General features: G+C 34.3%; 1 protein-coding gene across 2 annotated transcripts in view; it reads left to right on the top strand.

Annotated features, from left to right (window-relative positions):
* CEP350 (centrosomal protein 350) overlaps positions 1-26,771 on the top strand; it is a 118,355-nt gene that overhangs the window by 54,540 nt on the left and 37,044 nt on the right. For both annotated transcript variants that reach the window (XM_072946011.1, XM_015245676.3), the window contains exons 15-25: positions 2,693-2,879; positions 5,243-5,463; positions 5,945-6,108; positions 8,895-9,005; positions 9,484-9,624; positions 10,816-10,952; positions 11,772-11,894; positions 15,150-15,319; positions 19,644-19,840; positions 20,604-20,788; positions 21,273-21,360. In XM_072946011.1, the coding sequence (XP_072802112.1) occupies positions 2,693-2,879; positions 5,243-5,463; positions 5,945-6,108; positions 8,895-9,005; positions 9,484-9,624; positions 10,816-10,952; positions 11,772-11,894; positions 15,150-15,319; positions 19,644-19,840; positions 20,604-20,788; positions 21,273-21,360 (1,724 nt within the window). The remainder of the gene's footprint in view (positions 1-2,692; positions 2,880-5,242; positions 5,464-5,944; positions 6,109-8,894; positions 9,006-9,483; positions 9,625-10,815; positions 10,953-11,771; positions 11,895-15,149; positions 15,320-19,643; positions 19,841-20,603; positions 20,789-21,272; positions 21,361-26,771) is intronic.

Genomic DNA, 26,771 nt, shown 5'->3' with positions numbered 1-26,771 from the left:
TTACATCCCCATGACTTTTTTTTCCAGTTTTATTAGATAAAATTGATACAGTTTGTCTGTACATATATAATATATTGCATGTAGATACATATAATATACTGCACATATTTTTTAATGTACATGTATATACTGTTCATTGTTTCTAAGAACAGTTTAGAGCTTTAGCTTTTTAGCTTTACCTAGTTATCAAAGGAATAAAGCCAACCACAAAATAAGAATCAACAGAATACAGTACTCCAGTCATAAAGGACAGTCAAATGTGCTTACACTTATTCAAGAAATCAGTCATCTAAGTTATAAATTATAAGTAGTTCATTCTTTCTTGCATAAACTGTTGTATTGTCTATAATTTCTAGTTGTTTGAAGTCAAGGGCAGTTTTTAAATTCTGTATTTTCAAAGAACAATAGTAAATGAATTAAATGTTCTTATAAATGAATCCATCTTTATTATGGAAAAATTAGAGATAAACAGTATTAACAGCTTGCTTCTAGCCTAGGGATGATAAATTTAGATTATAGAATCCTTTCTAATTGATTAATAATCCCGTAGATTATTTGTGCATTTTTCTCCCCATTGTGATAATGCAATCAGTGTGTTTAATTCATGGTACACATCTTCATGTAGCATCCTAGTATGAATTACTGTGAGTCACGTGGAATTTCTGAGTCAAGGGGGATGGAAAATTATTTTTATATGTTTTTTGAGTTGTTCTCCAGGAAGGATATATCACTTTGCACTCCCTTGAAAATGGTGTATGAGTATTATTTCCTGTGCGTGTGTTGAATGATACTCACAGTTTCATTACTTTAAAAATATTTGCTAATCTGATCATGAAAAATGGTATCTTACTGAAGTGATTTGCAGTTCCTTAGTTGATAGTTGGGTTTAATATTTCTCATATGGTAAGATTGTTTTCATTTTTTCTTTTTGAAACTAAATTTTAATGAAAAATTGTTACCTTATTACTATCACTAAAGCATAATATAGCATTATTTTAAAATTTATCTATTTTTTATGTCGTAAAAAAATACCTAACATAAAATTTGCTATTTTAACCATTTTTAAGTGTACAATTCAGTGGCATTAAATTTATTCATACTGTTTGCAGCCATCACCATTATCCGTCTCCAGAACTTTTTCATCATCCCATATGGAAACTCTGTACCTATTAAACAGTGAATCCACTTTCCTCCCTCCCCGCTGTCCCTGGCAGCCGCCATTCTACTTTATGTCTCTATGAGTTTGACTAGGAAATTTAACCATTGTTAAGTGTCCAGTTCAGTGGCATTAAGTACATTCACATTATTGGGCAACTGTCATCATTATCCATCTCCACAGCTGTTTGATTATCCCAAACTGAAACTCTATATCCATCAAATAATAGCTCTCATTCTCCCCTCCCTAGGAGTCCCTGGTAACAACTGTTTTATTTTGTGTGTCTCTATGAATTTGCCTACTCTAGGTGCCTCATATTAGGGTTTAATCATACAATATTTGTCCTTTTGTGACCTGCTTATTTTACTTAGCATAATGTCTTCAAGGTTCATCAGTGTTGTGGCATTTGTCAAAATGCCTTTCCTTTTTAAGGCTGAATAATATTTCATTGTGTGTATACATCATGTTTTGTTTATGCAATCATTGTTGAAGGACATTTAGGGTGCTTCCACTTTTTGGCTGTTGTGAATAATTCTGCTATGAACATGAGTGTGCAGCATAATTGTTTTTTCATTTTTCCATTTTCTTTTGATCTTTAACCATATATCTACATTGAAAAAAACTGTTAGCTGCCATTAACATGTATACACAACTCTTTTTTTCTGCTTTTTTTAACGTAGCAAGTGTTTTTCTGTGCTGCTGTTGAAACATGTCATGAAGGTGAACAATGCCCTAGACTTAGAGTCATGATGTCTGAGTTTATGTCCTATTTCTGCTATTGATTGTGTATCTTTAAGTTATTTAGCCTCATGATCTCTAGTTACGTCAGTAAATCAAGCATCTGGTACAAACCTCATAAAGTGTTTGAGCAATAAGGTAATATATATGGAGTGCATTTTAAATTACAAAGTGCATGTAAATATTCAAGTTACTGTCATTACATAATTTAGACATTTCTTCTATTATTGGAAATGTAGGTTGAAATATTTTAAATTATAAAGTTATACATTGAATGTTTTCAATAATCTCCTTAAGATAACTCTGTAAGTAAGATTATTCTGAGCCAGAGAATATGGACAGTTTTATGAATCTGGCTACATAGTTCTTGCCATTAGAGTTTTTCAGAAGGATTGTGTAGTTCAGTTGGCAGTTGGTACCATTTTTCTCTCACCTCTGGGTTTATCTTTAAAAAACTTCTTTTCATGTACTTTTTAAAAATAGGGATAGAGTAGTAATTTATCCTTGGTTAATATGTTTGTCTTTTTTTTAACCATTTGCTGTAAGAACAGTTTATTTTTTAATAGCATGTGGGGCATGCTATTAAAAAGTATTATTAATGGATGAAACTTTGCATTCCTTAAATGGAAGTGAAGAATGAACTGGTTTATTTTAGATATGAAAAACAATTTTCTTTAAAAGTCCATTTAAAAATACTCTGGTCTGTACTTTTTGTTATTTTATTGAAATCTATGTATTAGCTATCTCTCAGTAGCTTCTAATATTGGGAATCAGTTTTGTAAGAAGTTTACTTTGCAGGGCTGGATTCACTCACTGGAAGTATTCAGAACTCACTTCTTGATGAAGAAAAAGCACAGTCTGGCTCAGAACGTGGCTCTCATCAAGGAAAGAAATCGGGGACCAGTGGCAAACTTTCTGTCAAAGATTACGAGCAGACTCTTGACACTGACAGCACTTTGGAGGATCTTTCTGGGCATTCTTTGAGGTAAAGTAATGTATATTCTATACTGTAATTCATATTTAATTGAAATTATAATATCATTAATGTTCAGAGAATCCACTTAATAAATTTCTGTATTTTCTATATTTTTTGTGGCTCGATAGCTCTAGTCTTTTTTCTGTATTTTAGAATATGGTCATTTTTCACCTAAACTTTTACAACCTCTGCCACAGGATTTCTCTGCCTCTGGGACAACCCACTTTTCTATTCTAAATGCCATTGCCACAGTTTTCTTGACTCAGTCCTTTGACCAAGCAACTAGGGGTGCTTTGGGAGCTCACAGTTACCCCATAGAGCAACACTAAGAGCTGAACTTTATTTGAAGTATTATCACTAGACTACCAAAGACTGTCTCATTTCCTTTGTCTGTCATTTTGCTTCCCAGCTATATTCTTCCACTCTTTCAGCACAACGACTTATCCTCCTTTTGGTAGCATTATTTCCACCTCTGAACTTTCTCTCCTGCTCAGCTCACTGGATGACTCAAGCAGGTTTTGAAATCTCACTGTTATATTGGTTATGGAGCTTGCACACTGTGTTTTTTTTCCTTCTTTTTAATATCATATGCACTTAACCTGTTGCTTACAAATAACTATTGCTTCATGTGCAGTCCTGCTCTGTTCACGTGACTTTTTATCTGCTGTAGTGCTTTTGTCCTTTTGGAAATTTAAGCTCTGAGAAGACAGGAATTTTTTTTTCTTGTAAAACTAACAGGATGCTTTTTCTAGTATAGTGACACATAGTCATTTTTAATGCTTTCATGTTGCAAATAATGCTGCATCATTAATACCATCATTGCTATATTTAAAAATTGAATTTTATTTTCTTTGTCAGTGATTTTGGAATTCAGAAAACTTTGCGTTTCCTTAAGAGATAATCTGATGATTTAATTGGAAAAATCTACAAAGTTAAACATTTCTGAAACAGAATTCATACCCAAATAAGTTGATAAATTCTCCATACTGTAGTCTAGACCTCTTATTCCCTACCTGTGGAGATTCACAGTGGTGAAAATAATTTGAGACTTTGATACAAAGGAGTCCAGATTTGTAAAAAAATATTTAACCTATTTTTTTTCTTAACTTATTTGGCTGTAGACACTGCCTCTACATTCCTTCCCTTTGTTTCCTTTTTATTTTTTGGAAAACTTACTAACATCAATGGAAATGCTAGTCTAGGTGAGTCTTCTCAATGCAGAGCAAATACAAATTCATCTTATAAAATCATACTATGAGATTCAGAGAAAGTACTTTGTTTTGATGTTGTGTTGAAATTCTTTCATGGAAATCTTTTAGGAGACAGAAGTAATGTTAATTCTTTTTGTGTTCCATAAATGAAATTGTCAGACTATTAAAAATAGTATTTCTCTAAACCGTCAGTAGAAAGTTAAAGGTCACTGTAAACAAGTGGGTGCCTCTCAAGACTGCTTTTATTCAGATATTTAAATTCTAGTATAAGAGAAATGTTTACTTTTGAAAACCATCTCGTAATTTTGTTAAATCTGAAAGTAAGCTTGCATTAATACGTTAGAAATATGCTAACTGTGCTAACATGCTTTATAGAGTATCTTTGAGTAATTTAGTCGATAAGTAAATGTTTGATGCAAAGCAACATGCTTCTTGTTATGAGAAACAATACCTTTAATGAGCTTAATTTCTCAGAGTGACTAGTGTGTCTTGTGTTGAATTAAATGCCTTGAGTTGTTCCAATCAAACCGCTATGAAGGGTTGCTTCTTATTAGAAAGTTTAGAAAACAACGACAGCATTAAAAAGTAGGTAGAAACAAATGGACATATGGGAAATACTTACAGATGGTTAGCATGAAAAATAACTTTTTGCTGGACTCGGGTTAAAAAGAATAACAGGAGTAACTTTTGTCATTTCTTAATTTTTAGCACAAAATGAGATTTTATTCTCTTTTCAGAGACATTTTAAGAAATTTTTTTTATAAAATAGGCTTGACCTTACCTTTTATATTTGGTTGTAATTGTATTGCTATATAAGGTCTAAGTATTTTAGAGGATTTTGCCTGATACTGCAGTAAATGATTCATGATGAATGTACATTGTAGAGGAAAGAGTTAAGTGCCAATTTAATCAAGAGACTCCTTTTCATTTTATTTTAGGCCGGATTTGTCCCTAGCTTGCTCACCATGGTAAATCTAGCAATAAGAGAAGTACTCATAGTCATTGACTCAGCCTAGCGACTCTGTTGAATGAATAAATGTCTGAATCACAGCTTTTTAAAGCTAATGTTAATAAAGTAATACATGGTGTTCTTATTAATTGCTTAATTCATTCTTGCAGTAGTTTTCCTTTCTTAATGTCTTTATGAAACAAAACTTCTAGTGTCTCACCAGACAAGGGAAGATCTCAGAAAACTCCAACTTCTCCCCTGTCTCCAAGTTCCCAGAAATTGTTGCAGTTTGACCTTCCAGGAACTTCATTAGAAAGATCTAAATCCTCAGCAATAGTGACTCCAACCGTAACAGGATTTAAGCCTAATGCAGCTTTTGCTGATGTGAACCTGGCTGCCAACAGAACAGCTACAGAGATGGCTTCAACACCAGGCAAGTAGATCCATGCAATTGTGACTTTTAAAATAAGGTAATAATTTTCTTCTGAAAATTTCTTTTCTTTCAGTTGAACCATAGGGAAATGTTATTTCAAGTGAATGTGCTTACTTTTTGAAGTATTAAGCAAAAATTGTGCAGGCAAATAAATACTGAAAAGCACAGGAGATAGAATAGTGGTGGTTTTTCCCATCTTGCCAGCATTAGTCAAAAGACACCTGAAAAATGTATCCTATATACATGTACTCCTAAGCCTTTATAGGTGTATATATGTATGCACGGATGTGTGTGTGCATGTGCACAGGCACATACATGCACAAAAGAAGTAATTATTAAAATACATTGTACTAATAAGTCACTATCTTTCCTACAAAGGAAAGCAGACTTGTTTTTGGCCCTTAAAATACGAAATGAATTTTAGAAATCTGAGATGTAATTTCATGTGGACTTTCATATTTGACAATTGTTTGCCTTCCAGGCTCTAAGCGCTTTTCTCCTGCTGGCCTCCAGCATCGCATGGCAGCAGAACTCAGTTACTTGAGTGCCATCGAGGAGTCGGTACGCCAGCTTTCAGATGTAGAAAGAGTTAGAGGCATTTCACTTGCTCAGCAGGAGAGTGTGTCCCTGGCTCAGATCATAAAGGTATTTGTGGAGTTTTCTTCTTCTTTAGCTTTCTGTGTTTTTTCTCTTTTCTTTGCTATTTAAAAGTTTTAGTGATGAGTTAAAAAAATTTTTAACCTGTCAAATAGAAAAAAATAGTCTGCCATGCAGCATCTATAAATAAGCCTCGGAAAAACTATCATATACTAAAAAGAAAATTAAACATGCAGTATTTGGCAGCAGAACAATAATACAGTCATTCTCTCTCAGATACTTCATTTTCCACATTCTTTATCTTTTTTAGTGACAGCATGAAAATCAGCTTATCAAACACTTTCAGCATTTTCTCTTTTCATGACAAGTCAGAGATGACTGAATTTTTTTTTAATGTTCTGTTTGTACTAGAAAGAAAAGTTTCTGAGATCCAAGTATTTGATAATGCCAGGATAACATGGACTTTTCCTTAGCTAACAAAAATCCAATGTTCCTGAGTAGGAGTACTATTGGCATCTTTTTTTTTAACTGAGGTAGTATTTATATATAATAAAATACACAGATTTTAAGTTATAGTTTGATGAGTTTTGACCACACAACCACCATAATCAAAACATAGAGAACTTCTGTCACCCCAGAAAGTTCACCCCGGGCCCCTTCTCCATTAACCCTCCCTCCCAGAGGCAGTTACTCTTCTGATTCATATCATCATGGTTTATTTTTTCCAGTTCTAGAACTTCATATAAATGGGAGTATACTTTGTGCACTGTTGTATTTAGCTAATTTTATGCAGCATAACGTTTTTAAGATTCATCCATGTTGTTACATCCATGGTTTTGTTTTTGTTTGTTTTTCCGAGTATATTGATGAATATATCACAATTTGTCCATTCTCTTATTGGTGTGTATTTGTATTATTTCCAGTTTGGGGCCATTATAAATATCCCTGCTATGAATTTTTTTTAACATTTCTCTGTATGCAACATGTGTTTTTATTTTTCTTGCTTAAATACCTAGGAGTGTAATTGTTTGGGTTAAATATATGTTTAACTTTATAAGAAACTGCTATACTGTTTTCCAAAATAGTTGTAACATCTTACACTCCTACAGTAATATATGAGAGTTCTGGTTGCTTTAAGTTTTTGCTCTTTTTGGTGTTCTAATCATTCTAGTGAGGGTGAAGTAGTATCTTACTGTGGTTTTAATTTGCATTTTTTATGACTGATGAGATTGATCTTTTGGTATATTTATTGACCAATCTTATGTCTTTTGTGAATATCTATTCAGATCTTTTGCCTATTGCATAGTTGTTTGTCTTTTAATTATTGAGTTGTAGTCTAGAAATGGGTTTTTTTCAGATATATCTCAAAGATTGTTTTCCAGTCCTTGGCTTGCCTTTTCACTTTTAAAACTCTGTCTTTTGAAGAGCAGAAGATTTTAATTTTGATGAGCTCTAGTTTAAAAAGTTTTTTTAAATGAATAGTGCTTTTTATATTCCAAGAAATCTTTGATCTTTGCCTACCCTGAAATTAAAGATACTGTAACAAAGATTTTTTTTTATGGTTTTCCCCAAGCTTTATAGTTTTGGCTTTTATATTTAAGTATGTGAACCATCTCAAGTTAATTATGAGGTGTGAGGAAGGGATCAGAGTTCATCCTTTCCCCCATATGGATATTCAGTTGTTCCAGCACCATATTCTTAAATTACCTTGGCACCTTTATCAACAATTAAGTAATTATTTATGTGTTAGTCTATTTCTGTGTTTTTCCATTGACCTATTTGTTTATCCTTAATGCCAGTACCATACTGTTTTACTGTAGCTTTATAGTGAGTTTTGAAACCAGGATGTAATTACTCCAACTTTGTTCTTTCTCAGTATAGTTTTGGCTCTTCTAGATTTTTGCATTTCTTTGTAACTTTTAGAATCAGTTTGTCAGTTTCTGCGAAAAGTTTTAAAAGCCTGGTGGGGTTTTGATTTGAATGGCATTGAATCTATAGATCAGTTTAGGGAGAATTCACTTCTTGACAATTTTGCATTTTCTAATTCATGAACGTAATACTTTTTTCTATTTAGGCTTTTAAGTATTTCCTTCAGTGTAATTTTCAATGTAGCGGTCTTACACATATTAAAAGTTATTTGTAATTATTTTACATATTTTGATGATAAGTGATACATATTCTTCTCACTTTCATTTTCTAGCTGTTCATCCTAAAATACCTATAGACAGTGGATTGAGGAAATGGCCTCAGTGCATTGGCCATCCTTATCTTGAAATCTGAAAAACCACTGAGATTATCTACCTTTTTAAGGGTACTTTATAATTCTAGGTTTCCAGATTTGGGCAGGGCATTCATTGTATTACTTTATATACAGCCTTACCACCTTTAAAAAACCTATATTATTTAGCACTGTTTCAGAAGAAATGAAAATAAATAAATTTATAGATAGCATTATATGGAATAATTATAAGAAACAGTCTTGTTAAAAGGAGACATTAAACATAAAGCATAAGACATAAAACACATAGGATGTTTTAATCTCCTCCAGAGAATTAGATGCTATAGCTTTTGTTTTTAAACCCGCTTTTTGGTATCAGTTCTTAGTCCTATATGCCTTGGAAATTTTTTATATTATGACACTATTTGACACACAGTAGGTGGTCATTCAATATTTAGATAAGTGATAAATGGTTGATGTCTGTCCTATGTACTGTCCCTGATTGGTTGCTTCAGAAGATTTATGTTAGGAAAACAGCATCCCATTTAATACAATCACTGTGTTAAAACAGTTTAGTATCTTACAATTAATAGTTGATCATTTCTCTGTTTTGAAGGCACAGCAGCAACGCCATGAAAGAGACTTGGCCCTTTTGAAACTGAAGGCTGAACAAGAGGCTCTGGAATGTCAGAGACAGTTAGAAGAAACCCGAAGCAAAGCAGCTCAGGTAACTTACTTTGCAGCAGGTACAGGTTCTTTAAACCTAAATTTCTATCTTTGAGATCATTTTAGTATTTTAATTATGTAGAAGTAAAAGGAAAGCTGTAAATAATAATGTTTTAGTACATTATGCCATATGGGTTCATCGCATGTCATTTGGTTCTTGTAGCAACCCCGTGAAATCACGTCGTCAAGATTTACCCCCAGTTTAGAGAAGTAGAAACTGAGGTATATGGTAGTTTCTTGTCTACATTCATAGCAGCTTATGAACAGTGAAGTTAGGACTTAAACTGTAGCAGTGATTTTAAGACTCCAGATTTTAAACTGTAAATTTTAAGACATGAAATCCAAACTGTAGTCAAGTGTTTTTTTTTTTTTTAAAACAAGGCATTTGGTCTGTGAAACAAACTTACAAATTAAATTAATTTGAGTCGGAAGAGAGTGAGATATAATGTAAATTCTCTTTTTACCCCTTTTATTTACAGGTCCATGCAGAATCATTACAGCAGGTGGTTAAATCACAACGTGATGTAACTGAAGTCCTACAGGAAGCAACTTGTAAGATAGCTGCTCAGCAAACAGAGACTGCTCGCCTGACCACAGATGCAGCACGTCAAATCTGTGAGGTCAGAGCCATCTAGAACCCCTTTCTTTTTACTTCTTTTTAGTTAGTCTGATCATCTTTGGCCTTAGTAGTAAAGGGCTTCTAACATCTGGTAAATGCATACTTGTGATTAGTGACTTTCAGTGGGAGGCATACCCTATTGAAATAAGAGGCACTCTTTATTGTAGCTGTTGTACATGTGATGGTAGAGAAGCAGAAAAAAAGATGCAGAAGAACTCTAAATTTCTACCCCAAGTAAGCTTTTTTTAAAAATACCAATTTTAATGATGTATAATTTATAAACAATAAAATGTATCCACTTTGAACATACAGTTCTATGAGTTTTGACAGTATCTGTATATCTTTATCTTATCTAATCTATCTCTATAAACAACACCATAATCAAGAAATAGAATATTTCCAACATTCTAAAAAGCTCCCTCACACCCCTTTGCAGTCAGTCCCCAGTCTTGGTCCCCGGGAGCCATAGGTCTGTTTTGTATGAAGATGTTATATTGTTATTCAGAGTGATATTTAGTCTCTTTTCTTTTACTGTACCAAGGATAAAGCCGGAAATAGTTCTACTGCTGTCTCTATATAGGATATCATAATCTATAGATATAGTTTCAGTTTATTTTAGAAGTTAAGAGTTTAGGACTGTTTGTGAAATATTTGTTATTAAGAAGCCATGAACTTACTATATGTTGAGTACCATGGGGTTGTGCAAATGTAAACTCTCTCTTCTCAAGAAAATGTTAGAATACTATTAATAACCGTTTCAAAAACACTTCATCAAAGCAGTGACTGAGTGAATACCAAGTGAATAATGCATGGCAATAGTGGCTAAGAGTAAGGAAAATGTACTTCACATTGTTGGTCAGAAAAGATTTAGAAAGTTGTAATTGAACTGATTCTTGAAGGAAGACTTAATTTTTGGTTTACTCTGGCTTATTGTAGAACTTGAAGATTTTCTGTATAGTAATTCATAGATTGTTACAGCTGGGTGAAACCTTAAATCTTGTGGTCTAGTCCTATTTTTATGAGAAAGTTGTTGAAACTTTAAAGAGTCTAAATGACTTGCCCACAATATTTTACTTATTACGACAGAGTTTGCTTACTGTCCGTCCGTGATCTTTCAAAGACATCCTGCTCCCTCTCAGTTCTTCTGTGACATTATCTTTTTACAATTACTTTGCCTTGTGTTTGTATTTAGATGGCAGAGTTGACTCGAACTCATATCTCAGATGCCTTCGCTGCTTCAGGAGCTCCCTTTGCAACACTATATGATCACCAGCGGCCACATGTTCCAGACTTTGTGAAACAACTGAGGAACAGAGCTGAAACAGATAGGTTAATATCGAGTCATTCACAAATATGTAATGAGTATCTCTTATGCCCCAGACACTGTTGTTGGTGCTGGAAACACACATTCTAGTGGAGAAGAGAGACATTAATCAAATACTCCTTTAAGTGAATGAGCACTTACAAGCTGAGATAAGTATTGTAAAAGAAAGGAACATATATCTTGGAGATACACAGCAAAGGAATTTTAATAGCAAGGAGGTCAGAGAAGGTTTTCCTTAAGAAGTTAGGAGCTTTCTTAAGCTTATGGTGAGATCTAGTGGATGAAAAGGAGTCAGTGATACAAAGGAATTAAGGAACAGGCAGGTCAATACATGCAAAGGTAGAAAGAGAAAATGAAATAAGGCCAGTGTGACTGGAGGCAGAGAGCCAAGAGGAGAATGGTAGGAGTTGATCAGGGGTCAGATCATGGTAGAACTTTGCAGACCTTAGGATTTTGGAGTTTTTCCTAGGAGCAATGAAAAGTCATTAGAGAGGTTTTTTGGTGGGCTAGTTGATGTCATTATGTGTGTGTGTATCTTTTTTTAACATCACATTTTGACTGTGTCTAATTCATACATTTTAAGACTATTCCTATATTTGATACTTGAGGTGATTTGTGTTTATTTCTTATAACAAATGGAAGATATTCTTTAATGTGTTGTACGCCCTTTTCTATGAATGAATCGCTTTGTACAAATACTTTGTAACAGTTTTATAATTTCTATTCATTCAATCTTTTATCTCATATTAATGTTAAGCAGTATTTAAAATGTTTCTCTTAATAGAGACTTTCAATGTTTTAATCAGTTTTTATTTTCTTTGTAGGAAAAATCAATCTGTCTCACTGTCTCAGAGTAAAGAGGGAACCCTTGACTCAAAGCATCAGAAGTTTTCCCCTTCATATGATAGTTATTCTGAATCTTCAAGATACAAGAATCATGATAGAAGGTGAAAAAAGATTTTGATTTAGTAAAGTCTGATGAGTGGCTTAGACATTGCCTTTTTTTGACTCCTGAATCTCATCTGTTTAATTGAAATAGTATCTTCCCTTCTGTTCTGGCTTCCCCCATTTAATTAGTTAATTTATAAAATATTTGTTCCACATAATAATATAGCTACCATTCCTTGACAGTCTGCATAGGACAAGCACTATATAGTTGTTTTTCCTACATTTAATCTCACAACTACCTTCCAAGACAGGTTTTATTTTCATTTTGTAGTTTAGGGAACTGAAACTCAGGGAAATGTTAAGAAACTCACCCAAGATCACATAGCTAGTTGCGCACCAAGGAACTGAACCATGGCTCCAAAGCCTATGTTTATTGCTCGTTGCTTTGCTGCCATCCATATTTCTTGACATTACTGTGTGTATTATTTTTATCATTATAAAGGAGTACTTTGTCATTCACACTTGGCATGGTGTTAACATCTATGGTTTTTAATTATGGTTTGTCCCTGGGTCAAAAGGTTTTAGAGACTACTTTCCAGGATTTTTAGAAGTAGAATACCTACATTGTCCAAGTGTAGTAAAACCTCAATTTAAAAAACTTAATCATGAGACTAAAATACATGAAAATTAATGTGGGGTAAATACCAATAGTCACTGAGTGTCTGCTATGTGTCTGGAACTACGTGGCTTGCATTTAACCTTCACCTACACTTACTTAAGCCATCATCTGCGTCACTGCAGTGCTCTCCTAATAGATTTCTCTGTCCTCTAACCTTTCCCCACTCTATCCGTTAACCACGTGGCAAACAGAATGATTTTTCTAAAATTTGCAGCCAGTTGGTTATTCACGTGTTCCGAACCTTCGGTGTTTCCTCAGGGCCACTCAGCATAGCATGAAATCCCTTTATTACTGAGACTTTGGTCCGTCTCCAGCCCTGTCACTTGGCATTTCCCCTCTCACTGTACTCCGCTAATTCTGACTGCTTCCCGTTCTCTAAAGAGTCACGCTCTCCTTGTGTTTCCTGTGCCATTATCTGTGATGTACCTTCTCTCTAGACCCTCCCCTCTCCATTTCGTCTGCTTCACATTTACTTCCCCTTTAAGAATCAGCACTACCCTCAGTCTACTGTAGCGGTTCCTTTACGTTCTCCTTTCTGCAAATGTGACTGCCACAGTCTGGCACTTTCTATGTCCTTATTCCTTTGCTTGTCGATTGTAGGCTAGACTTCAGGCTCTTTGAGGGCTTCACTTTCATCACCCCCAAAAGAAAGCCTATACCCATTAGCAGTCACTTCTGTGCCCCTTCTTCCCCAGCCTCTGGCAACCTCCAGTCTGTTTCCTATTTCTGTTCTCTGTGGTTTGTCTATTTGGGATATTTCACATAAATGGCACCATACAGTGTGTGCTCCTTTATGACTGACTTGACTTGGCATAATGTTTCCAGGGTTCATCTATCAGATATCAGTACTTTATTCCTTTATATAGCCAAATAATCTGCTGCATGGATATACCACGTTTTATTTACCCGTCAGTTAATGGACATTAGGATTGTTTCCACTCTTTGGCTCTTATGAATGGTGCTGCTGTGTACATTCACGTACAAGTTTTTATGTGGATGTGTGTTTTTATTTCTTTGGGGTATAAACTTAGGAGAGGAATTGCTGAGTCATAATAGTAATTCTGTTTAACATTTTGAAGAATTGGTAAGCTGTTTCCCAAAACAGCTGCTGCACTTTACATTGCTACCAGGAATATAAGAATTTTCCACATCCTCACCAACACTTGTGATTGTCTATCTTAAATAACTACTTAAGGTGGCTATTTGAGGACTCTGTCGTCCTTGTAACCCCAGAGCTTAGCAAACTGCCTAACACACAGTAGGAAGTCAGCTAGGTGTTCACTGAGTGAATGATTGGCACCTAACTGCCAAGTGGAAGAATTGAGATTAACCCCATATTCTTCTGACTCCAAAGCATGTGCTGCCTCCTGAATTCTTTTACCTTACAGCTTTATTATACAATTTATTCTTCCAAAAACATTAAGCCAGTCAAATAATTGCATAATATTCTAATAAATACTATACAAAAACCAGTATAAACACAGAGACAGAAGTGACCAGACTTTCCTTGGGAGTGGAGAATGGGTCCACAGACACTTTGCAGAAATGATACTTCATCTGAGTCTTGAATTAGTTGTTCATGAAGCAGAAAAGGAAGGAGGGGGCATGTCACAAGAGAAACAGCTTATTCAGAGGATCTTAAAACCTGGTTCATGATTGGATATATACTTATATTTAGTGAATGGATATGTTAGGGAAAGCAAAGAAGTGGAAGGAAAACACTGAATTAAAAACTAATTCACTAATCATTTGGAACCTTGAGGCTTAGAGACAGGGGAAGGGCAGAGCTAGTGATACAGATATGAAGCTCAATCCAAATGATAGTAGTTGAAATTTTAGATGCATAGGATTGTTCAAGGAGAGTATACAGCATAAAGGAGAAAGGGACCAAAAACAAAACCCTAGGAAAGATAGAAAGAGTAAGAATGAAAGAAAAACAGGAAAACTTGCTAAGAAGGTAGAAAGAGGCAGATGGGAGTAGAGTCAGGGAATATAAAAAAGGAGAGCTCTTTTATTTAACATTTAATTTTGATATAATTTCAAGCTTACAGAAAAGTTGCAAGAATAATACAAAGTTCCTGAATGTCTTTCATCCAAGTTACCCTAGGGTTAACATTGTGCTGCATTTACTTTAGCAAGTGGAACTTTTAAGGAAGGATATAAGAGGTCAATACCATCTGATGTTGCAGAAAAAGAAATTATCTATTGGATTTGACAATTGGAGTTTAGGTAGAGTTTGCAGTAACACTTCCGGTAGAGTAGTTGGGATTGAAGCAGATTGCGATAAACTGTGAGGTTGATGAAAACTAAGAAAGTGGAAACAGGAAGTAGAAGCCCCTTTTCCCAGTAAAATGAATTAAAAATGAAAGGGAAAAAAGGTAGTGATAGCCTGAGAGTAGTGGTTGCCCATCATAACTATTTAAAACTCTCTCCTACTCATATTTCCTAAAAGTTTCTTCTCAGACTTATGTCTACTTAGCATTTTTATGTTTTACATTGTATCTGTCATCATTTCATATCTTGATCATAAGGCACTTTCCCTTGGCCAAATAAGTTGTAAGTTTACTTTGAAGTTGTGATCCTAATTTTGTCACTCTTTTCCCCCCCGGTTTATTTCCATAATATCCATAAACAGGAGTAGTAGTGGTAGCAGCCATCAAGAAAGTCCTTCAGTCCCATCTTCTAAGGAAAATGAGAAGAAACTTCACAGTGAAAAGATGGAGAGTTCTATTGATGAACAGGTTCAGACTGCTGCAGATGACTCTCTACGAAGTGATAGTGTGCCATCTCTTCCTGATGAGAAAGGTAACTTTCTTTGCACATGTAACTGTTTTGGGAGGCTTCCAGAACCCTTGGAGATATTTGTGACTGAGCTAATTAATATCATTACAACATGGTAATATTGATGACAAGGTTATAGTTCTCATATTAAATGTATCTGGGTGAAGCTACTTCAAGGCCATGCACCATGCCAGTAATTTTGCTAATATTTTATACAATTGTGTGTCATGATCCTAAGAGGAGGCAAAACTAAATCTAGGAGAATGTGCATGTGAATGGAAAATATATGCTCAACACTGAAAAAAATTACTTTTATCCTATTATAGATATGTACCATGATCACAAAAAAGAGAACACACTGTTAGAACTTTAAACAATATAGTAAGGATACAATTTCTTATAAATAATATAACATCAGGTATATTAAATAGGTTAAAATTCATTACTTAACTCTTCCTAGATCATAAACTAAAGCTGTACTCCTATCAAATCATGGAGTATAATTAATATAGCAAAGAAAACAGAATCTGGCAACAAATGACACCTTTAAGACAGTAAGTTAGAAAATCTAGAATTAATTTTTAAAATAACTGGCTCTTGAGCAGTGTTTTTGATTGATAGTCTAGAACTGTAGTCTTAAAAGCAGGATGGGCAAGACAGTCTTTGACTCTTTGGAGTGTAAGAAGAAAATATTTAAATTTTAATTTTTTTCATCCTTTAGATTTTTAAAGTAAATTTTATAATGAATATAATATATGGGTATAGCAGTGTATTTAATTATGGCAGCCCTAGCTGATAATACAGATGTTGGTACCTAGAAGTAGGGTGCTGCTACAACAAATACTGAAAGTGTGGAAGTGGCTTTGGAACCGGATCATGAGTAGAGGCTAGAAGAGTTCTGAGGTGCGTGCAACAAAAAGCCTACATTGCTTTGCAGAGATTGTGGGTAGGAATATGGACATTAAAGCTGATGAAGTCTCATGAAGATGGAAATGAGGAACATGTTACTGAAAACTGGAAGAAAGGCGGTCCTTATTATAAAGTGGCAAAGAACTCAACTGCACTTGTTCTAGTGCTTTGTGGAAAGTGGAAGTTTAAAGTGATACACCCTGGTCCTCACAGCATCACTGTTTACAATAGCCAAGACATTGAAACAACCTAAATGTCCGTCAACAGAAGACTGGATAAAGAAGTTCTGGTGTATACATGTATAATAGAATACTACTCATCCATAAAAAAAGAATAAAATAATGCTGTTTGTGGCAACATGGATGGACCTAGACATTGTCATACTAAGCTGTGGAATCTAAAAAAAATGACACAAATAAACTTACTTACAAAACAGAAACAGACTTATAGACATAGAAAACAAATTTATGGTTACCAAGCAGGGGAGAAGGGATAAATTGGAAGTTCGAGATTTGCAGATACTGATTACTGTATATAAAATAGATAAACAACAAAGTTCTACTGTACAGCACAGGGAACTATATTCAATATCTTGTAATAACCTATAATGAAAAAGAATATGAAAAGGAATATATGTATGACTGAAACATTGTCCTATACACCAGAAGTTGACAACATTCTAAACTGACTATACTTCAATTTAATTTAAAAAAAAAAGTGGTAAACTTGGATATTTAGCTGAGATTTCTAAGCAAAGTGTTGAAGGCATGGCCTGGTTTCTCCTTACTCCGTATAGTAAAATGTGCGAAAAGAAATAAATTGAAAGTTTTATTAAGCAAAAAGGAGCCATAACTTGAAGATCTGGAAAATTCTCAACCTATCCATACTGTAAAAAATGACTAGCTCGTCACTCCACAAAGAGATTATCCATAGATTTAACCAGCCATCTCAGCAGAAGCCAGAAACAGAGATAGGACTATACCAGCAGAGACACAGCCAGTTTGGACTAAAGGGCAGGAGGCAGGATGAAATATAGAAAGGCTTTGGGGACTGTGTGGGATGACACAATAGAGTTATCCAGTTGTAAACATGCCTATCCTTCAAGAAGGCTAAGGTGGCTGCAGTTCACAGGACAACCAACATCCAAAGAAACCACTGAAAAACCAGTATGAAGAAGAAAATATAGGAGAAAATCAAGGCCACTTTGGTTTGGCAGTGGATTCTTAGATACTACACCAAAAGTGCAATCTATGAAGGAAAAAAATGTTAAGGTATACTTTGTTAAAATTAAGAAAATTCTACTCTGTGAAAGACATCGTTAAGAGAATAAAAAGTCACAGACTGTTAGAAAATATTTGTAAATCACATATCAGATAAAAGACATATCCAGAATGAGTTTTTAAAACTCAACAAGAAAATCAACACTCAGTTAAAAAATATGCGGAAGATCTGAACAGACACTTCATTGAAGAAAATATACAGATGGCAAATAGACATGGGAGGGGTCTTCAATATCATATACTATTAGAGAAATGAAAGTTAAAATCTCAATGAGGTACTATAACTTGTCTGTTGGAATGGCTAAAATCTAAAATGACAACGAATTAGTGGCAAGGATACAGAGCAACAAGAATGCTGATGAGAGTGCATTGCACGACTCCTTTGGAAGACATTTTCACAGTATTTTATAATAGCCCAGCTATCACATGTCTAGGTATTTACCCAAGTGATTTGAAAACTGAAGTCCGCACGAACATCTATACACTATGGTTTGTGGAGCCATTATTCATAATTGCGAAAAACTGGAAGCAATCAAGATGTCTTATGAGGGGAATGAATAAACAGACTGGTAAATTTATACAATAGACTACTGTTAACAACGAAAGGAAGTCTATATTGATTCATGCAACAGCATGGATGAATTTTAAGCATATTTTACTAATTGAAGGAAATAAGCCCCCAAAGCCCACTGAATCATACATATTGTATAATTCCATTTATATGACATTCTGGAAAAGGCAACCTATAGGGATGGAAAACAAATCAATGGTTCCCAGGTGTCAGGTAGAAGACGTGGTGACTACAAAGTGAATGTACAGGAGAACTTTTAGTGTGAAGCAGCTGTTATGTAAGTAAGATATTGTATGTTCTGTATGGTTCTGAATGTACTGTCTGATGCTGTGCATTTGTCACAACCCTAAAGCTGTACATCACAAAGAGTAAGATTTAATTGTGTTGGAAGTGGAGAGGTCCCAGGATGGAATGCAGCCTCTGACAAATGGACCTAACTGTAGTACAGATGAATGGCATAACCATACTGAAGGGGGTGTGGAGGGAAAAGGAGCTGACCCAAATAATTTTGGAAAATGGTATTCTTCAGTAGAAACTATAAACCTAAATACAAAAAGAACAGTATAAACACTGTATTCTAGTTGGTAAATTTGTTTTTCACAGATGGATGGATGAACAGTTCTTTACATATATATTGGTGTTGAACAAATAAGTAAATGGATGTTGGATAGTGGGAGCTAGGTTTCTGCGTTGAAGATGAAAGTTATAATACATGAGAAAAGAAGACTAGAATGAACCCTGTGGTACTAGATTAGAGTCAGAAACAACAGAAATACCAGTATGAATCCATATTTGGTTGGATGGATGAATACAGAAACAGTCTCTGTGTGTGTGTGTGTGTGTGTGTGTGTGTGTGTGTGTGTGTGCGCGCGCGTGCATGATATTAGAATACCTGCATATATTACTTAGCTCTGGCCACTGATAGAGTGAAGAAGCAACAATACCTCAGTGCTTACAAGGACAACCAGTATCCAGATTGAAACTTCCAAGTGTTCTCCAGTAAAAGAAATCAGAGCTTTTTGGAGAGATAACTGATTCTAGGACTGTGCAGGGAAAATACAAAGTGAACCTGGAGTATCTTGTACCAGATGTTCAATAAACAAAAAGATTGGGGTGGGGGATGGGGCATGTCAAAGATACACAGGAACCAACCTAAAAGAGCTGTCATTTTTTAATTAAGCATAGGATTGATGAGTTTCTAAAAATGTTTTTATTTATATTTCTTTGACTACTAGTAATGTTAAATTTTTTAAACTTTATTTTGGGCATTTATATTTCCTTTAGAAGCATCTGATCATGATCATTTTTCTATGGGGTATTAGTGGTTTTCTAATTTATTTGTAAGAGCTCTTTATATATGAAGTACATTACACTTTTGGCATATTTTTTATACTAGTATTTTTAGATTTTTTTTTCTGTTTCTTGTTTGTAAGGTGAGTGAATTTTGCTTATTATTCCATGCCTATTACTAGTGATCAGTTCTGTGAATCTGTTGGGTTGTTCCATAAAGATTCAGCAAGGGCTACTAATTGAATATCTACTGAGAACTGTTATAATGATAAAGTCTACTTGCTCCATGTTCTTTTAGATTCAACTTCTGTTGCAACAGAATATTCCCTAAAATTTGATGAATCCATGACAGAAGATGAAATAGAAGAAAAGTCATTTCGATCTTTACTACCTTCTGAGAGTCATCGTAGATTTAACATGGAAAAAAAAAGAGGCCACCATGATGACTCTGATGAAGAAACTTCCCCAGAAAAGACTGCACTGTCCTCTGCCAAGGTGTGTTTCAGTTTACCTGTGGAGATACTTCATAAATAGTTGTGGATATGTTCTCTCAAAGGTATGAGGGATCATTTTGTACTTGAACTCAGTTGTCAGCTACTAGAATGATTTTCCTAAGATACCAATTTTATGTTATGTTTTTGGTATAGAAAATGGTTTTGCTTTCTTTATAAAGTGAAATACAAACTTATTCCTTGAAATGATATATAGGGCCTCTGAGGAACTGAGCCAAAGTTATGTCCAGCTTTTTCACTCACTTCATTCTTAGAACACCTTATTTTGTTTAAAAAATTGCATTTGGGGGAGAGAGTATAGGTCAGTGGTAGAGTGCATGCTTAGCATACACAAGGTCCTGGATTCAATCCCCAGTACCTCCTCTAAAAATAAATGGATAAGTAAATCTAATTACCTCCCCCCCAAAAAATAAAAAAGTAATTAAAAATTGCATTTATATCATTCTTCTTATTAAATTGCAAGCCTTTTGGAAAACAGGAACAAATTCTTACCCAGCTTTACATCCCTGGAACAGTACCTGGCTTACAGTAGTCGTTTTTTTAAATTTTATTGGGTGAATAAATTAGCAGATGAATGTTACTACCTTTCATGCGGCCATTTTTGAAGACTGCTCTCTTTCATGGTTGGCAGCCTTTTTACATACATAATTTATTTTTATAAGTGCATACACACCTCTTCTGATGAAGTCAATTAAGTTCCAAAAGATTTGGATGGTGATAAACACGACATAAACTCTCTGCTTTAGGAGCTAAGCATGCCATTTTCAGGAGGACAAGACAGCTTTTCTAAATTTACTATGGAGATGGTTCGTCAGTATATGAAAGAAGAGGAGATGAGGGCAGCACACCAGTCCTCACTCCTGCGTCTCCGGGAAAAGGCCTTGAAGGAGAAAACGAAAGCTGAGTTAGCCTGGTTAGAGCATCAGAAAAAGTAAGTTCTTTCAGTGAGCATAGTTCTTACTGTTCAGTTTCTCCTTTCATGAAAAGGAAATGCTTTGTTTTTAAAGATGTTTTTGTTTCCTCATTTAATTTGATTTGATCAGCTCAGTTTCTGAAGTTAGAAATTGAGCAGCTGTCCTTGAGTCATGTTGCTTTCAAGACCTCCTACTCATATAACATTTCCTTTGCATTTCTCTTTTATCACGTAACTGACTCTTATATTGTTATTTTATACTTAATTCCTTTACTGCGTTGTGAATTTTTCAAAGCTATTTTATCTTTAAAGAACATATCTAGGGCTTGCATATACCATGTACACAGTGAAATATTTGTTGGGGTAGGAATTACTGCGTACATCAACTGTTTTCCACATTTGAAAATGTTAAACTGGTTAAGACACCTTTTAGTGGTTGAGAGTTCTTGACATTAAAATAGAAATTTAATGTAATCTTTGTCTCAATGGGAAATAATTGCAGACATCTACGAGATAAAGGAGAAGATGATAAAATGCCCCCACTCCGGAAGAAACAGCGTGGTTTGCTCTTAAGGTTGCAGCAAGAAAAGGTATGTTAGGAAAAACACTCCTTTAAGAGAAGTGACAACTTAGATTGTGGAATCTATTATTTTGCCTAAGCTCTTTTTCATATTATCACCGTAAATGAGATTTAGTTAATATTTACCACTCTTTATGCCTACTACTGTAATTACAGGAGTTGCTTAGTAGTCTACCATATTTCTCCTAAATTAGGATTGTGCTTCGCTGATATCGTAATACAATATAGAGGCAAACTTCTGCCTTTATTTAGTATGTAAAATAAAATTGTGTTTTGAAATGCATATTTTAAAAATTAAGGTATTTATGAGTCTATTTAGATTAATTTTTTAGTCATTGTTTCCCCAAATAGATTTTTAAGACATATTAATCACAAATGGACAAATATTTAGGCTTAGTAAACTCAGAAAGACCTTGGATTTGAATTGTGGAGAGGCAGCATGGTGTAGTGGTTAAGAATACAGGCTTTAGCTGTACACCAGAAATTGATGCAACATTGTAAACTGACTTTCTTCAATAAAAATATGTATACAAAAAAAAAAAAGAATTCAGATTCTAGAGTCAGATTGCCTAGGTTAAAATCCCAAATCTACCAGTTATTAGTTTTACAATCTTAAAAGTTACTTAACTTCTCTGTGCCTCAGTTTCCTTATCTACAAACTGAGCATAATAATGATGACATACTTTGTAAGGTTGTTGAGAGGAATAATGAGTTAATATATGTACTAAACTTAAAACAGACCTTGGCATAATGATAAGTGCTCAATAAATAAATGTTAGTTATTATTTAAATTCCAGCTTTGTCAGTTGCAACTGTGTAATTATGGTCAAGTTTAAGTAACTCTGAGAGACTTAATTTCCTCATCTGTAGGAGTGAGATTATGCTTCACATGGTGGTTGTGAGGATTAAACTAGGTTCACTGTGATGTGCCTAGGTGTGGCACTGTTTAGAGTTTGGAGCTACTTGAGTCTGTTGTTTGTTGTATTTCACCAGTTTTTGAAAATTATGTCTTCAGGCGTTGCTTTTGCCTTATTCTCTCATTCTTTTCCTTCAGTGGCTCCAAGTAGACAAATGTTAGACCTTTGGACCATTTACCACATCTCTGTTCTGCTCTGTTTTGTTTTGGGGGAGGTAATTGGGTTTTTATTTATTTATTTTTAATGGAGGTACCGGGAATTGAACCCAGGACCTTGTGCATGTTAGGCACGCACTCTGCCACTGAACTATACCCTCCCCCCTGTTTTGCTTTTATATCATTCTTTAAAACAATAATTAAAAAAAAAAAACCCACTGTGCTTCATTCACATGGGAAGTTTTTATTGACCTGTCTTGGAGTTCATTAATTATGTCTTCTACACTGTGATGTATACTGCTAAATCTATCTAATGAGTTCTTTTTTTTTTTAACTTTTTTTTATTGAGTTATAGTCATTTTACAATGTTGTGTCTCTAATGAGTTCTTAATTTGATTTATCTTTACTTCTATAGTATCTGTTTTGTTCTTTTTCATAAATTTTAATTCCTCTTGAAATTCTTTATCTTTTCATCTATTTTTCTGTCTTTTCCTGTTATTTATTTATTTTTTGAACACATTATTCACAGTTATTTTAACTTCCTTATCTGCTGACAACATCATTTGGACATCTGTGTATCTGCTACTATTGTCTGTTTTTATTTTTTATTATCATATGACCCTTTTTCTTTGCATGCCTAGTAATTTTTTTTTATTGAATGCTAGACACTGTGTATAAACAACTGCAAAGGATCCAGATAATGTTATCTTCCCCTAAGGAAGATTTATCTCTTATCCTTTTCTCTACTAAGCAGTTAAAGTGGTCAGCTGTTTACTTTATTCCACTAAAGGGCTGAGCTAGGTTAGTGTTGGGTTGTAGAGTTGGTAAGGCTCAGTCTACTTCTGTGTTGCATTGACCCTAGGTTGTGACCCTGCAGAGATTTCCAATGAAAGCCAGGTAAACCTTTTTATTACCAGCACAGAAGACTGGGGATTTCTGCTGTCTCATCAAGAGGCTTAGCTCCTTAGCCTTTTTGTCTATGCTGCTTCAGAATTGGCAAATACTCTGAGGGGGAGACTGAGTTTGAGCCTTAAGTCTTATGTTTGAAGACTTAAGTCTTATGTTTTAAGTCTTAAGTCTCCAGTTTTGTTGCTTTGGTTCTCTGTTAACTGGTGGGAGTGTTAACTGGTATGACCACTTTCAGAGCAGTTTGACTGTATTTTGTTAAGCTAAAGACACACATAATCTGTGACTCAGCAGTTCTTTGTCTTAGTATATATCCCAGAGAACCTTTCACACTGTGCAGGGGAAAGGAGAAACAACTTAAATTCTTCAGTAGGAGAATAGAGGAAACAAAGCACATTTCTGCAAGAAAAAGTACCACTGCAGGAAAGTGAATACATTGAACATCAGAACTGTCCAATAATGGTAATGTTCTGTATCTCTGCTCTCCAATGCAATAGCTCCTAGCCACATGTAGCTTTTGAGTACTTAAAGTGTGGCTAGTGCAGCTGAGAAACTGAAATTTTTAATTTCATTTAATTTAATTAATATTAATTTCAAATAGCTAAATGTAGCTTTTGACTACCAATTGAACAGTACATCAGTAGATATTCACTTAGCAGAAGTCATAATACTAGTTTTTACAGATAAGCATGATACAAAAGAATATGCAGCATATGATACCATTCTTGTAAATTTTCAAGTCACTGATTGGTAATACATGTTCCATGGAATCACTCATGCATCAAAATCACACAGCACATGTAGGAATGATATATACTTCAGGGGAGGAAATGGAAGAAGAGATTGGGGCAGGATTTAGCTTCATCTGTAATGATTTAATTTTGAAACAGATTTGAAACAAATATGGCAAACTGTTCAATCCCAGTGGTGGAGATTTGAGTGACTAATTTTTCTGCAAACTGTATTTGTAGTACTTCAGAATGTTTTTTAAGTAAATATGTAAAAAACACTCTTTGATCCACTGGCCACCCCTAGAAAGTTGCCCTACAGAAATAAAAGCACCGGAGTTTGAGGACATATATATATACTAAGATACTTACTGCAGTTGTATCAATAGGAACTATTTTGACAGGTAGTTTGCACAACTGTATCCAAAAAAACCCCATATTTTCCCTATTCTTTTTTTTTTGAGGTGAAATTCACATAACACAACATAACCATTTTAAATTGAATACATTATTAACTGTTTTAAGTGAACAATTTGCTTGTACAATCTTATGGCTTATTCTTAAGAGAGATGCAAACCTCTTCTAAAGAATCCGCTTTAAAAAGTCTTTTCTTCTAGGCTTGGATTGGGTAAATTATACATTAATTGGTTTTGAAACTCAAGCCTAAGCTGGTAGCAATTTTCAAAATGTGTTCTGTAGAGCTCTGAGCGTCCCTGAGACCCTTTCATGGGTCAAGGAGATCAAAACTATTTTCCTAATGATAGTGAGTTGTGAATTTGCCCTTTTTATATGTTGACGTTTGTATTAAATGATGCAGAAACAATGATGGGTAAAATTGCTGGTGCCTTAGCACAGATCAAGGCAGTGGCACCGAACTACTAATAGTCATCGCTGCCATGCTCCTGCAGCTAAAAAAAAGCTAGTTTCACTAACGAATGTCCTGATTAAGTAGTAAAAATGGTTAATTTTATTGTGTTGACCTTTGAGTACTTGTTTGCATATTCTGTGTGATGGGAATGGGAAGCCCACAAGGAAGCACTTCTGCTAGGTATCAGAGAATGGTGATGAGCTCAGGGGAGAGCATTTGTGCAGTTGTTTGAATTGCAAGCTGAACTAGCCATTTTTTTTGTGAAATACCATTTTTACTTAAGAGTTATTCAGAGACAAACTGTGCTTATTCAGAGTAGGGTATTCAACATTTTCTCAAAAATGAACAAAGTGTGCTTATTACTTTAAAGAGGGCAATTGACAGTGTTTGTTGTCAGTGATAAAATTCAGACTTTCAAGCAAATGTCAGAATTTTGAAAAATTTCTGTCTACCATCTAATACTAAATAATTTTTCTTTTGATCACAGTGATATTAATGAATGTGTTTTTTTTGGTATTGTATAGTGAAATATGTCAACATTTAGAAGATCTGCATAACTCAGTGAACTAAACATTTGCCAAATGACCAATACATGGTGTTAAAAAAAATCAAGCGAGGGAGAGGCAGGGATAAATTAGAAGTATAGGATTAACAGATACAAACTACTACTATACATAAAATACATAAACAACAAGTATTTACTCTGTAGCAAAGGGAACTGTATTCAATATCTTGTAGTAACCTATAATGGTAAATAATCTGAAAAAATATAAATATATAACTGAATCACTTTGCTATATGCCTGAAACTAACACAGGATTGTAAATCAACTATACTTCAATTAAACAAACAAACAAACAAAAATCAAGCCAGACGAAGAGATTTGCAAACATTTAAATGCTGCTCTTTTCACTAATTTTGTTTGTTTGGGAAAATATAGTTATTTTCTTAAAAATGCAAACAGTGCCATTGTATACACATGAAAGAATGAGCATGAAAAAGAGCAAATAATGCCTTAGTATTATGAAGATAGTGTGACCCCCAAGAGTCTTCTGAAAGGGTCTCAGGAGCCCTTAAACATCCATGGGCCACACTGAGAACTGGTGCTCGAGAGGAATTCACATATGTGCCAAAGGAGATAAGAGTATAAGGCTGTTGATGATAGCATTGTTTGTAATAGACAGCAGTTTTATCTAGCCATAGAGGTAATAGATAAAGGAAATATATAAATCTCCAGTGTAATGTTATGCAACATTTAGGTATAAATAACATGTAGATGTATAAAAACAACGTTTAGTAAATAAAGGAAGATTGCAAATGTGTATATATGATATTATTTATAAAATATTTTAAAACATGCAGACCAAACAGTGTACATACATTTTTGCAGCTAAGTACAAATGATTGTAGAAGAATTTTAAAAGAATGTGCTAGAAGGATATGTACCATGATAGTGGTTACTTCTAAGGAGTGGGAGCAGGGGATTGCAGACTGGTTTTATATGTAATGTTTTTATTTCTTTATGAAATTGAAGACTAGGAGAAAATATGACAAACTATTAACAGTTGTTAATTTGGGATTTGGAAATTAGATGTTTATTATGCACTTTTCTGCATTTTCAGATAGTTTCAAAAATCTTCCAAACATGATTAAAAGAAATTATAGTAACAAGTTATTAATATCTTTATTATGCTTATTTTATTGACAAGGAAACAGATTACAATAAATTTGTGGAAACAAAGGATAGTCCTTGTTAAATTTTACAATTATTAACAGTGAACTGTTTCATCTTTTGCCCACTTAATTAGCAACAAAAACAATAAAATCCTGAGTGGAGAGAATTTGGT

This window comes from Vicugna pacos, chromosome 21 (assembly GCF_048564905.1).
Source record: "Vicugna pacos chromosome 21, VicPac4, whole genome shotgun sequence".
In the NCBI taxonomy this organism is placed as follows: Eukaryota; Metazoa; Chordata; class Mammalia; order Artiodactyla; family Camelidae; genus Vicugna; species Vicugna pacos.
This window is presented reverse-complemented; position numbering and strand designations above follow the sequence as displayed.